The 14,360-nt window shown below is 36.7% G+C and overlaps 1 protein-coding gene across 3 annotated transcripts in view; it reads right to left on the reverse strand.

Moving 5' to 3' along the window:
- The window catches only part of MYO9A (myosin IXA), a 391,855-nt gene that overhangs the window by 253,484 nt on the left and 124,011 nt on the right, over positions 1-14,360 (reverse strand). For all 3 annotated transcript variants that reach the window (XM_058294436.2, XM_071214269.1, XM_058294435.2), the window contains exons 4-6: positions 7,695-7,757; positions 3,225-3,324; positions 470-526 (exon numbers count right to left, since the gene is read on the reverse strand). In XM_058294436.2, coding sequence (XP_058150419.1) covers positions 470-526; positions 3,225-3,324; positions 7,695-7,757 — 220 coding nt within the window. The remainder of the gene's footprint in view (positions 1-469; positions 527-3,224; positions 3,325-7,694; positions 7,758-14,360) is intronic.

Below are 14,360 nucleotides of genomic sequence, written 5' to 3' on the forward strand. Positions count from 1 at the left end.
TACTTGATTATGAAATAATAATGCAATTAACTTTCTCTTAAAGAAAAAATTTAATATGCATACATATTGATAATTTTGTACTACCTTTCAACATTGAAACAAAATAGTTTTTCAATTAATGGAGTTTATAATCACATGAAGTAAGAATTAAAAGCAAGTACTAAGACATTATATTTCCAGGAAGAAAATTTAATTAATTAATTCATTAGTTAATTACCAGACACACAGACATGAGTAATATGATTATTATTTGACCCATAAAACAGACTGGTTTTTAGTCAGCAAACCACACATAAAAGTCAATCAATTCAAAGAAAATAAAATATTGGTTAATATTCCTTCCTAGATTTTATTTTGTCTATATTTCACCTAATAGTCTTTTTGCCTAAGTAATGAGATGGATGCAATCAAATGAGCAAGGTGGGGGCCTTTTAAGAGGAATAAAGAATAATTAGGTACTTGAACTGACCAGCTCAGAGTCACAGCAATAATCATCCCAGCTCTGTCTATGAGGTCTCTTTGTTATCTGAAAGTAAGGCAAATTAGTTAGGTAGAAGTATAGGTTATTACACTTCTCTAATCATCTCTCAGAAGCAACGTGCAAAGAGCATTACTGCTATACCAAGAAAGTAATTCTGCATAGCAGCATAAAACAAAAAACAGCTGAGGGAAGCGATTTGGCTCAATTTATAGCGTCCACCTACCACATGGGAGGTCCAGGGTTCAAACCCAGTGCTTCCTGACCCATGTGGTGAGCTGCCCCACACAATGCTGATGCGCACAAGGAGTGCCATGGCACGCAGGGGTGTCCCCTGTGTAGGGGAGCCCCATGCGCAAGGAGAGCACCCCAGCAAGGACAGCCGCCCCACGCGAAAAATGCACAGCCTGCCCAGTTGTGGCACCGCACACACAGAGAGCTGATGCAGCAAGATGACACAACAAAAAGAGACACAGATTCCCAGTGCCGCTGACAAGAATGCAAGTGGACACAGAACACACAGTGAATGGACACAGAGAGCAGACAATGGGGCAGGGGGGTAAAAGGGACAGAAATTTTTTTAAAAAACAGCTGAGTAAGCAATCAGAGTCTGAGAGATTGTATACTATCATGCATACCCCATACTTGCCATTGCCAAATGACTCTGATATCAACTACTGAGTGTCATATCCTATAAATAGTGATATTATGCCAAGAATAGGTATGGTATGGCCACTGATTACAAAAAGATCTGAAAGGAAGATACTAAACTCTGGATTTTCCTAATAGTAACAACTGTCAACTCATTTGAGGGCAATTAGTATTTTGCATAAAATAAAATATTCAAAAACCCAAATATAATGCAAATAATTTAAATATGGGGAAATTTTTCAGAAGCTGACAACAATTTTAAAATAATGGATGGAGGGAAGCAGATGCGGCTCAAGCAGTTGGGCACCCATCTACCACACAGGATGCCCTGGGTTCTATTCCCATGCCTCCTAAAGAAGACAAGACAGCAAGCTGACGCAACAGGCTGGCGAGGCGAGCTGATGAAACAAGATGACACAACGAGGAGACAATAAGGAAACACAATGAGAGACACAATAAGCAGGAAGCAGAGGCAGCTCAAGCGACTGGGTGTCTCCTCTCATGTGGGAGGTCCCAGGTTCGGTTCCCAGTGCCTTTTGAAAAGAAGACAAGCAAACACAGAGTGCATACAAAGAACAGACACAGAGAGGAGACAGTGAGCGCAAACAATGGGGGGCAGCAGGGGCAGAGAAAGAAAGAAAATAAATCTTTAAAAAATACTACTACTAATAATAATCTATGTAACTATCAGCAAAAGTACCTAAAATTATATCAGAAAGCAATTATCTTGAAATTCAAAGTTATGCTAGTTTATATTAATATATAAATAGTTTAAAATTAAGAAATACAAGTTATAAAGAATGCTATATATATTGGGAAAATTCTAAGATGTTACTTTTATAACTGTAAATAGGCACTAAAGCTTTTGAAACATGAACAGTGTCAATTTGTTCACAAAACAGTCCTAAGAATATTTTTAATCATCATAAAGGATTTTCTTTCAATGGACATTACATCTTGCCTCAAACAATCAAAAAATAACATAAAACTATCTCCTTTTTATGATCTATTATACCATGCTATTGGTTTTAGAATTTTGTTAATAATAGGAATAATAATGAAATGTAGACACCAAAGTAATGAAAACTTGTGAAAATTAGTTATTATTCCATTGTGGAAGTTATATAAAATTTTAGTGGTGAATCATGAGTTGCAAGGAAAGATTCAAAATCTCTAAGTCATATCTGTCTTTGAAGAATTTCACTTTGAATACTCAACTGTTCATTAAATTATTAAAAGTCGAACTCTTAAATCAGTTTTATAATATCAGTTAAAAGGCCTGAGTATTAGACTTAAAAACATGAAAGCCAGGTTTAAAGTAATCACTTACAAAGGACAACCATTCATCGTTAGAAATATTTAACTTACTGGGGACTAGAAAAGGAAAACCACTTTGGAAAAAATAAATCATTTTTCTGACATGGTGGTACCTACTGGCAACTTCTATTGTTTTTTTTTTTTTAAAGAGTCTCACAAAGAACAAAAAGCACAAATATAAATCATCTTTTAATATATATAAAATATATATATATTTTTTTAGGATTTACCAGGGAATGAAAAAATGGTAAACCATTTTTCTGACATGGTGGTACCTACTGGCAGCTTGTTTTTTTTTTTTTTTTAAAGAGTCTTACAAAGAACAAAAAGCACACATATATTATCATCTTTTTATATCTGTTTTAGTATTTACCAGAGAATGAATCCAGGACCTTGCACATGGGAAGCAGGCAGTCAAACACTGAGCTACATCTGTTCCCCAATGAGAGTAGGTTTTTGTTTGTTTGTTTGTTTGTTTGTTTTTAAGAGGTACTGGGGATCAAACCCAGGATCTCACACATGGGAAGCAGGCACTCAACCACTAGAGCTACATCTGTTCCCCTGGATAACATTTTTTCTTTTTTCTTCTCTTTGTTTGTTTGTTTTTGGATAATATTTTTTAAATTAAGAACCACATCATAAAAATTTATAAACTACACATGTGAAAATCTTGGTTAACATCCATCACCAAGTTCAGGAAACAAAGTACAGGACAAAAAAACATTTTTGTCAAGAGTTAATAAAGTCCCACGTTTCAAAATACTTTTTGTGAACTTACCTGATTAAGATAATGATATTCCTCTGGTTGTTTTAGATGGAATGCTAATTTCTCTTCTTCACTTGCTCCTGCGAGGAGGTAGTAGAATACATGATAGTTCCTGTTGGAAACATTAAGAAGCATGGTTTTATAACAAATGTGATTTGTGGTTACCATTTAAAAACAGAAAAAAGGCAAATACTAAGTAGTAAAATGATTCCACTGTGCATCATTTTTTTTTAATTTTTTAACATTACATTAAAAAAATATGAGGTCCCCATATACCCCTCCACCCCCTACATCATTTTTAATACAGATGTGAAAATTTCAATATTTAAGTATTCATACAAAATATAATGTCTTAGACAATGATTACAAAAGAGAAGGACAAAAATAAAAATAAATAAAAGGTCAATGGCAGTCAAAATGGGAAGTAAGACCTCTAAAAATTCTCTCCTCCACAATAAAACAAATTTGTTAAAGTCAACTTTTTCAGAAGTCTGAAAACTGACCCAAAGTTTGCAGCAATTGAGGGAGTGTTTACTCAAGAAAAACAGTTAAGCTAAGTAAAACCAGCAAGCTTTGTGGCAATTTATCTTGCCCTATTCTATCACCCATTCACCAGTTCCACAGAAGCCTTGAATACAATAGAATACTGGTGGAAAACCAGCAGCCTGGCAGCCAGCAGAAGGGGTGGAATGGGAATTGAGCTAGTGTGACACCTAGTTCACAAAAAAATTGTAATTACTTAAATGGCCTGGTAGCTCCCTGGAAGACTCCACTTGCAAAGCTGTCTTGACTTGACTTGACTCAGGGCTCACTCAGCACAAAAAGTCTTTTCCCCAAGGTATTTGTGTAAAAAACTTATAGGTAACTGCTAAACACTGCAGCTGCCTGAAAGCAATGGATAACATCTGTGACGAGCAATAGGCTAACCAAAAAGCTTAAAAGGAAAACCTGGTAATAAAATCATAGGGGTTTTGAAAAGCTCTGATAATATTCCTGGGAATCTAAAAGGCCACATGCATGCATATAGCTGTGCATATGTCAAGGACTAAGCACATGCTTGGAATAGACCAGAGAAAGTCATAAGCTCTCACCTCTAATTGTAGGTTCTATGCAAACAAAAAGTAAACTTAACACTGGAGATGTCAACTTCCAAGAGGAGTGCTGACAAGCACAGTGTCAAAAAATAGGAGATTTTTTGTTTCCAGGAATTTAAAGGAAATCTCAGTCCAAATATTAACTGACAAAAAAGCCAACCAATTAGAGACTTCAATGGCCACACACAACAGATATTAATTACAAAATTACTTCAGAAAGGTCAAAAAACAATCAAACAGCAGCAACAAAAAACAAGCCTTATAAGTCCTGAGATGGGAAGATTCCCATATCCACAGCTGCCCCATTATATAACTTAAAATGTATGGTTTTCAACAAAAATTTATAAGTACAAAGAAATAAGAAATTATAGCCCATACATGGGGAAGGAAACAACCATAGAATATGTCCCTGAAGAAGCCCAGATATTGGTTTATTAGACAAAGGAATTAATCAGCCATTTTAAATATTTTCAAATAATAAATGGAAAACATGTCTAAAAAATTAAAGGACAGGGAAATGGATGTGGCTTAACCAATTTGGCTCCCATCTACCATATAAGAGGTCCAGGGTTCAATGCCCAGAGCCTCCTACTGAGGGCAAGCTGGTGCACACAGCGAGCTGGCCAATGCAGAGTGCTCACCCACGCGGGAAAGTTGCCCCACGCAGGAGTGCTGGCCGACAGGGAGGGCAGGCACAGCAAGATGACACAAAAAGATACACAGAGAGAAAATAAGAAGACATAGCCGAACAGGGAGTAGAGGTGGTACAAGAGAGTAATCGCCTCTCTCCCACTCCGGAAGGTCCCATGATCAGTTCCCAGAGCTGCCTAATGAGAATACATGCAGATACAGAAGAACACACAGCGAATGGACACAGAGAGCGGACAACAGGGGAAGAAAAATAAAAAGTAAATCTTAAAAAAAAAATTACAGTATAAAAATGATGTCTCACCAAATGATAAACATCAATAAAGATAAAGAAACTATTTTTTTTTAAAGCCAAAGAGGAATTCTGGAGTCAAAAAATACAGTACCTGGAAGGAAAAATTAATTGAAGTAATCAATAGCAGGTTAAATCAGGAAAAAGAAAGAATCAGCGAAGTTAAAGACAGGTAAAGTTAGATTATATAGTCGGAAAAATAAGAAAGGGAAAAAATGAAGACAAATCAACAGAGCCTCAGAGATTTATGGGACACCATTAGCATAACAACAGTCACATAATGGGAACCCAAAAAGCAGAAAAGAGAAAGGGGCAGTCACAATATTTGAAGAAGTAATTGCCCACTATTTCCAAATTTGAGGAAAAACTTTAAATGATAAATCTAAGAAGCTCCACCAAATCCAAGCAGGATGAACTCAAAGAGATACTACCTAGACAAATCATAATCAAACAGTCAAAAGAAAAAGAGAGAATCTTGAAAGCATGAAGAGAAAGACATCATCAAGTACAAGTTATTCTATTAATATTAAAATCCAAGTTCTCATCATAAACCATGGGAGTGAAAGGCAGTGGGATGTCAAATTTAAAGTGATGACAGAAAAAAAACTGTCAACCAATAATTTTACATCCAGCAAATCTATCCTTCAAAAATAATAATGAATATTATAAAAATTTGTATGCCAACAAATTAGAAAACCTAGAAGAAATGGACAAATTGCAAAAAGCACAAATTACTTTAACTAAGGAAGAAATAGAAAGAGATCAATGACAAATAATGTGACTGAATCAATAATCCAACAAAGTGTGGGACCAGAAGGATTCATTGGTGAATTTTAAAAGATTCAAAGAATTAACACGAATCCTCTGCTCAAACTCTTCCAAAAACTTGAAAAGGTGGGGAACATATCCTAAGTCTTCTATGAGGACAGCATCACCGAAATATTAAAGCTAGATAAAGATGTCAAAAAAGAAAATTGCAAACCACTCTCTCTTATGACTATAGATATAAAAGTCCTAAACAAAATACTAGCAAATTGAGGCCAAAGCTCACTAATAGGATTATACAGTATAACCAAGTGGGATTTATACCAGGAATGCAAAGTTCATTCAACATAACAAAACCAATGTGATACAGTTTCAATAATAGAATCAAGGGGGGAAAAAAACCACATGATCATCTCAACTGACTCAGGAAAGGCATTTGACAAAATCAGCAAACCTTTCTTATTAAAAATACTCAGAAAACTAGCCTAGAAAGGAACTTGCTCAATATGATAAAGGACATGTATGAAAAACCCACAGCTAACATCATAATCAAAGATAGAAGACTGAAAGATTTCTCCTTGATATGAGAAACATATCAAGGATGTCCAATTACACCACTCTCTACTGAACATTACACTGGAAATTCTGGCCAGAGTTTAGGAAAGAAAAAGAAATAAAAGGCATCCAAATTGGAAAGGAAGAATTAAAACTATCCTTAACCACAGATAATATGATCTGATATAGAGAAAATCACAATGAATCTATAAGAAAGCTTCTAGGGCAGGAGTTCTTCATCTTTTGTTCCATAGATCCCTTTGCCACTCAGGTGAAAACCACAGATACCTTACTAAGTCCACACCATACTGTGTATTATTTAATAAATATATCATAGCCATACCAACACATCTCTACTAGAATAAAGATTTTTTAATTTATTTAAATTCAAGCTCACAGACCACTTGTTAAGAATCCATGTTCTAGGGTTAATAAATTCAGCAAAGAGGCAGAGTTCAAGATCAACAATCAAAAATCAGTAGTATTTCTATACACCAGCAGTAAACATTAAAAAAGGAAATGAAGAAAAATTTCAATTCACAATACCAAAACCAACTATACCTAACAGACATCTATAAAATAATCTGCCTAACAACAGGAGGATACACATTTTCTAAAGTTTACAGGGAACACTATCCAAGACAAACCATATTTTATGACATGAAACAAGTCCCAAAAAATTTAAAAGTACTGAGAAAGTGTGTTCTCTGACCACCTTAGAATGAAATTAGAAATTAAGAAGTGAAATAAATTTGAGAAATTCACAAGTATATGGAAATTCAACAACACATTTCTAAATCATCAATGATCAAAACAGAATTCACAATGGAATTTAGAAAATATGTTGTGATGAATGAAAACAAAAACATACCAAAACTTATGTGAAACAGTAAAGCAATGTTTACAAGAAACTTTATACAACAAATGACCACATTACAAAAGAAGATCTCAAATCAATAACTTAACCATCCACACTAAGAATCTAAGGGGGTTAAACAAAAGAACAATCTAAATCCAAAGCAAGTAGAAGAAAAGAATTAATAAACATCAGATTGGAAAAAAGTGAAATGAAAATATTGATCTAATTATATAAATAATTGATCTAATTATAAAAATAAAAATATATACCGTTCATTGTGCTCTTGATAAACGAGTCTGGACTTCTCAAGGAGATATTTTTCAACATAGGCACTAGAAGAAAAATAAAAATGGTTGATATAAATAATAAGAGTTTAATATTTAACAAGAAATTGCAAAAGTACAAAGCATACCACCTATCCAGGCCATGTGAGTATATTTACCATTATAATTGTGTTACTGGCTGCAATCAATGCTATCCATGTTAAATTAAAATTTAAGTCTTTTGTTTTCTTTCTTCTTTTTCTGTTGTTTATATATTTTTTGCTTTAAGGCAAATTATAGTTTCAAGTTCAAACCATCACCAAGACCGTCTATGGCAGAGTCTACATTCTTTTCAGGCTCACATACCATTACACACTCTTACACATACTACATTTTGGCCAGACTACAAAATAAGGCTCAAAGATACTTTGTTTTCTTTGACTATTTAGGGTACTGTGACATCCTGGAGTCAATTTATTCATTACTTACTGATTCAGTCAATAAGCATTCACCTTTTAGGCACTGTGCTAGGAATAGTGAATATGAAAATAAGTGACACATTAGCAGTGTCAAGATGCTTATAAACTAATGGAAGAAATAGGTAAACTAGCAGCTACAATACTGAGTTAAAAAGATATATTATAAAACAATGACCAGGATATTATGGATTCATTGCAAGTGACATATAAGATGGAACCCAAAAAAAAAAACAAAGGATGTAATGAAGAAAACCAATAGAGTATGAGCACATGACACAGTAAACACTCATTAAATATAGCTGGTGGGTGAGTGAGTAAATGAATCTGAAATCCGAAGGACTAACTAGAAGAAGGCAAGGAGAACTGACTTAATGCAAAGGCATGAAGGAAGAAGGATACATATTAGCTTCAGGGATCAACAATTGGAAATAAGGTTAAGATGTCACTGCAGGGGAAAGGGATTCTACAGTCTGAAATTTAAAAGTCTTAGACCTACTGAAATCTACTTCACCCATTCTTCTTCTAACTCATGAGCTTTATTTTTCCCCCCGTTTCCTCCCATCACATATTCTATACCTTAGTCACTCCCAAATGCTCATACTTTTCCTTCCACTTCCAATTCTCTCATCTATTGCCAGTCTGTCCAATAAATTCCACTCATTCATTAAAATGAAGTACAAATATGTCTTCCTCTACTAATTCACAGCCACTACTACCACAGTTATAAAACTTCATCACTCCTTCTGACTAACCATTATCACCTCTAGTCTAAACTACTCAAACTGGCTCTTACCTGTCTAAAATGGGAGAAAGGGAATGAAAATGGACTAATATGCTAAATCCTAACAACCACCCTGCTATGTCATATTATTACAGTCCCCATTTTACAAGTGTAAAAAATAATGTTCAAAGATATTAAGATCATGCAGCTACTAAACAGCAAATTTAAACCCGGTCTTTTCTTTTTTTTTTAAAGGTACTGGAGCCAGTCATTGAACCCAGAACCCTGTAAGTAGGAAGTTGGCACTGAACCACGGAACCACATTGGCTCCCCTGAGTTGGTTTGTTAGTTTGCTTGCTGTTTGCCTTTGCTTTTAGGAGGCACTGGGAACTGAACTTGGGACCTCCTGTGTGGGAAGCAGGTGCTCAACCACTTGAGTCACCTCTGCTCCCAACCTAGGTCTATTTTAACAACGAAGGCTCCATCTTTCAACTATTAGCAACAAATACATGTATTGATTAGATCCAGAAATTGATAGTATCATTCAGTTCTTCCATAATCATGCTAATTTTCTCCGTGCTCTTTTAACTACTGAGAGCAGTATTTAAGTTTTCAACTAGAACTCTGAATTTGTCTTCCTCCTTTTAGTCCTAGCTTCTCGGCCATCTCCCTTTTCTCCCTTTAATCCATGTGCTATATTACTAAGAGAATAAATACTTATAAAATAGATTTAAGCATCTTTTATCCCTACTTTGACCTTGCTCCCAATAAGAAAGTTGGTAGGAATGAATTCACATTGTGTCTCTCTCAAATTGCTTTTTTAAAATACATCAACATGGAAAAAGAAAGAACAGACAATTGAGCAAATATGGCAATATTTGATAATTGTTGAATGTAAGTCAAAGTTGTAAGTACCACTTTTTCTGTGTATATTTGACATTTTTCATAATAATTTCTTTTTCAAATCTGCTGCCCAGTGTACACAGGATGAATTACAAGCACTAAAGCTTTATTCACAATCTGACACCACCTCATCACTACTCCCATGCTTTATAACCATTGAACTTACCTCCTCAAAGAACACCAAGCTCTTGTCATGAGTCCATTCATTTCCTTATGTCATCTGCTGATAATATAATTTGCCACTTTTTCTGCTTGGCAAATTGTCAAAACCCAACATAAAAATCATCTTATGTCATAATCTTCCACATACACACTTCAAACATTATACTTGTCTAATATTGAAATTATGCCATATAAACATCTGCATTCCAAGAAAGACTACAAGAACTTTAAAAGTAGGGAATATGTCGACATCTTTTTATATACTCAACACTTTGCACAGTACATGGTACTCAAAATGAACTCCATAAATGTTTGTTTCATGAAAGACAAATTTAAAGGGTTAAAGAGTTAAAGTTAAACAGCGGATATAGCTTAAGTGGTTCACTACCTACTGCCCATGTATGAGGCCCTGGATTTGATCCCAGTACCTCCTAAAAACAAACAGGCGAAAAAACAACTCTCACTGGGGAAAGGGCTTCCTCAGAGATGTGAGGAAAAGTCAGAGAGGGGCTGCATCTTCTGGGTAGGCCTGGAGCTCATCTTTGGAGAACTGTCAGAAAAGTTTTAGGGCACTTTGGAGCTGGTCTGCACCTCATTCAGCTGGAAAGACCAAATTGGGAAAGTCCTCCATGGGGTGACCCACTTTCCAAAATTTGCACCCAGACCTAAGTAGCATGAGACAAGGAAAGGAATATAAAAAACTATAGAGGCTAACAGTCTGGAATAGTTGAATAAAGTTCTCAATGCTTCAGATATCCAGAAAAGGAAGGTTAGTTCTCTGGGAAACAGAAGGGACAACCAAACTCCTGTAAACAGTGCAACTCCGAAACAACTAGCAAGCAAAAGTCCAGAACAAGACAGAGGCTCAGTAAGCCAGGGAAAACCCTGTACAGTGCATTTGCGTTGGGCACAGCTTCCTGACAGGTGGGCTGAAACTCAAGAAAAGCTCTCAGAAAAGGATCCAAGACAGCATTGGAGTAGCTCAGGCGGGGTGCAGCTCTTTCGCAAAATACAGGAAAAGGCTTGGAAGTCATCTGAGGGAGCCACTCTGGGGTCCCCCAAAGGCCAGGAATGTGCCCAGCACATAATCCAGGAGGGACTGGGGACAAAGAGACTCCCAAAGGGAAAACCATGAGTTTATAACCCTGTGGCAGGGAATGCTCCCATCCCCCACCACATAGGCCAATAGCCTCAGCTGAGCAGCCAAAGGAAAGGGGAAAGAATAAATTCCTCCTTGGGAAGAGGGAGGGTGTGATGGAGGGCTGACTGTGGTTTCTCTTTGGTGAATGTAACTAGCATAACATTAGTTCTTCTGAACTAATGAAAATTGAAGGATTCATCCCTATGGATGGGTTTGCTGAGGAGCACCATTTGCTTGCTAGCCAGGAAAGTGAAAGAAGACAAACTGGTCTCTCCCATTTTTTCCCCAGAAATGTTAGACCTAATTGGGCCTTATTAGCAGCTCCCTGCCCCAATTTTGACAACTTGAACAGGGCAATATTAAAGTTTTAGAAAAAATTAAACTGAAAATCAAAAAACAGCTGTGAAATAAAACCACCAGGCAAGAGAGAGAAACTGATCGATAAAATCACCAACATAAGCAGATACCTGGTAGCAACAAAAGATAACAAACCATACTAAGAAACAGGAAGATATGGCCCAGTCAAAGGAACAAGCCAAGAATCTAGATGAGACTGAGAATTTAAGACAATAAATGATGTTCAAACAAACCTCCTTAAGCAATTTAAGGAGATGAAAATATGACTAAAGAGATAAAGGCTACTAAGGTGACACTGTGAGCATAAAAAAACAAGTTGAAACCCTGTAAAAAAAAAAAATGAAAAGGGAAGTGGATGTGATTCAAGCAGATGGCTGCCTGTCTACCACATGGGAGTCCTGGGTTGGGTTCCTGGTGCCTCCTAAAGGAGACGAGCAAGACAGCAAGCTGACATGATGGGTTGGTGCAGCGGGAATGGTGCAACAAAAAAACAAAATGTGAAATACAACAAGCAAGAGCAGAGGTGGCTCAAGCCACTGGGCATCTCCCTCCCACATGGGAGGTCCCAGGTTCAGTTCCCGGTGCCTCCTAAAAAAACGAGCACACAACAGACACAGGGAGACAGCGAATACAAGCAACACGAGGGTGGAGGGGTATGATAATAAATAAAATAAATCTTTTTAAAAGAAGTAGCAAAGTTTATGAGAATGAAAACACAATGGATGAAATTAAAAATACATTAGAGGCATATAACAGCAAATTTGAAATATTAGAAGAATGAATAAATGAATTTGAAGATAGAACATTTGAACTTCAAAATATAGAAGAGACTGAGGAAAGAATGCAAGGAAACCTCTCTCATCACCACCTGGTAACATAACCAGGAAACAGACATCTCAGGAGGTAACACCCAGACTTAACATTTAAAATATGAAAATGAACAGTGTGAAACAAGAGAGTACAGAGGAACAAAGAAACAGGAAATGATGGTCCATACAAAGCGAGAGGATAAAAATATAGAAAACACCAACAAACAACAACAAGGACATACTGAACTAAGTCTTTTTTAAAATGATGTCAAAAATACTTAAGGGGGAACTGATGTGGCTCAAGCAGTTGGGTACCCACTCCCACATGGGAGGCACTGGGTTCAGTTCCCAGTGCCTCCTAAAGAAGACAGCAGATGCCACAACCAGCACAAACAGCAGACACCACAACAAACAGACACTGCAACGAGCAAGTGCTACAGCCAACAGATACTAAACTGCTGCAACAAGCAAATGCACCACAACAGATACCACAGCCAGCAGACTATCCAGCCAGCAGGGAGTGGTTGTGGCTCAGGCAGTTGGGCACTCGCCTCCCACATGGGAGGTCCCTGGTTCAGTTCCCAGTGTGTCCTAGAGAAGATAAGCAGACAGACGAGAGAGCCATTTCAGGGGGGTAGGGGGTAGAGATTCTTTAAAAATAAGTAAATAAATCTTTTAAGAAAATACTTGAGATGAAGTAAATTACAGAGAACTACAGAATATCAATCAAGAAAACAATGAACAATATGAGAATATAAAGAAACAGAAAGTATAAAAAGGAACCAAACGGAACTACTTGAGTTGAAGACCACAATAATTGAAATGAAAAATTCCCAGGAATAGAGCAGTCTGAAGAAAGAATCAGTGAACTGGAAGACAAGACACTTGACATAAATTAGGCTGAGGAAAAGAAGAAAAAGAAATATTAAAATAGCCTAAGACAGCTGTGGGATACCATTGAGCACACCAATATACATGTTTTCAGAGTCCCAGAAGGAGAAGAGAGAGAGAAAGGGGCAGAATAAATAGTCAAAGAAATAATGACAGAGAACTTCCCCAACTTGGCAAAAGATGTGAATATGTATATCTACGAAGCTCAAAAAACACCAAACAGTTTAAACACAAAGGAAAATATACCCTATCATGTATTGATTATACTAGTAAACACGAAAGATAAGGGGAGAGCTCTGAAAGTTGCAAGAGAAAAGCAACATGTTAATGTTACTGGGATTCCCTTGAATTTAAGTGCCAATTTCTCATCAAAAACGATGGAGGTAAGAAAGGCATGGATATGCTACTGAAGTTAAGTTGGTATCAAACCAAATATAATTGTTATACATTCAGCATATACTTGTAACCCTATGATAACCACAAGGAAAAGAGATGAGAAATATATCCAGATCAAAATGAAAAAGCACTCAATATGGTAAAACACAAAAAAGCAAATAAATATAAAAGTAGGCTTCAACAGAAGTGAGGGACAAAAAGGTATGAAACTTACAAAGGCTAAATAGCAAAATGGAAGAAGAAAATCAATAGTAACTTTAAATTACTATTTAAATAGACTGAATTCTCCAGTCAAAAGGCAGAGATTGCCAGAATTGATAAAAAGAGTATGATCTGGGAAGCAGATTTGGCCCAATGGATAGGGCATCTGCCTACCACATGGTAGATCCAACATTCAAACTCAGGGCCTCCTGACTCGTGTGATGAGCTGGCCCACGTGCAGTACTGATGCACACAAGGAGTGCCGTGCCACACAGGGGTGTCCCCCGCCTAGGGGTGTCCCCATGCGCAAGGAGTGCGCACTGTAAGGAGAGCTGCCCAGTGCGAAAAAAGTGCAGCCTGCCCAGGAATGGCCCCGCACACAAGGAGAGCTGATGCAGCAAGATGACACAACAAAAAAGACACACAGATTCTGGGTGCCGCTGACAAGAATACAAGTGGATACAGAAGAACACGCTGTGAATTGACACAGAGAGCAAACGACTGGAGGGGGGTGGCGGGGGCAGGGGAGAGAAATAAAAAATAAAACTTAAAAAAAAAAAAAATAATAGAGTGATGCATTCATCACCACAATCAATTTTAGAGCATTTTCAG

Source organism: Dasypus novemcinctus, chromosome 3 (genome assembly GCF_030445035.2).
Source record: "Dasypus novemcinctus isolate mDasNov1 chromosome 3, mDasNov1.1.hap2, whole genome shotgun sequence".
Taxonomy (NCBI): Eukaryota; Metazoa; Chordata; class Mammalia; order Cingulata; family Dasypodidae; genus Dasypus; species Dasypus novemcinctus.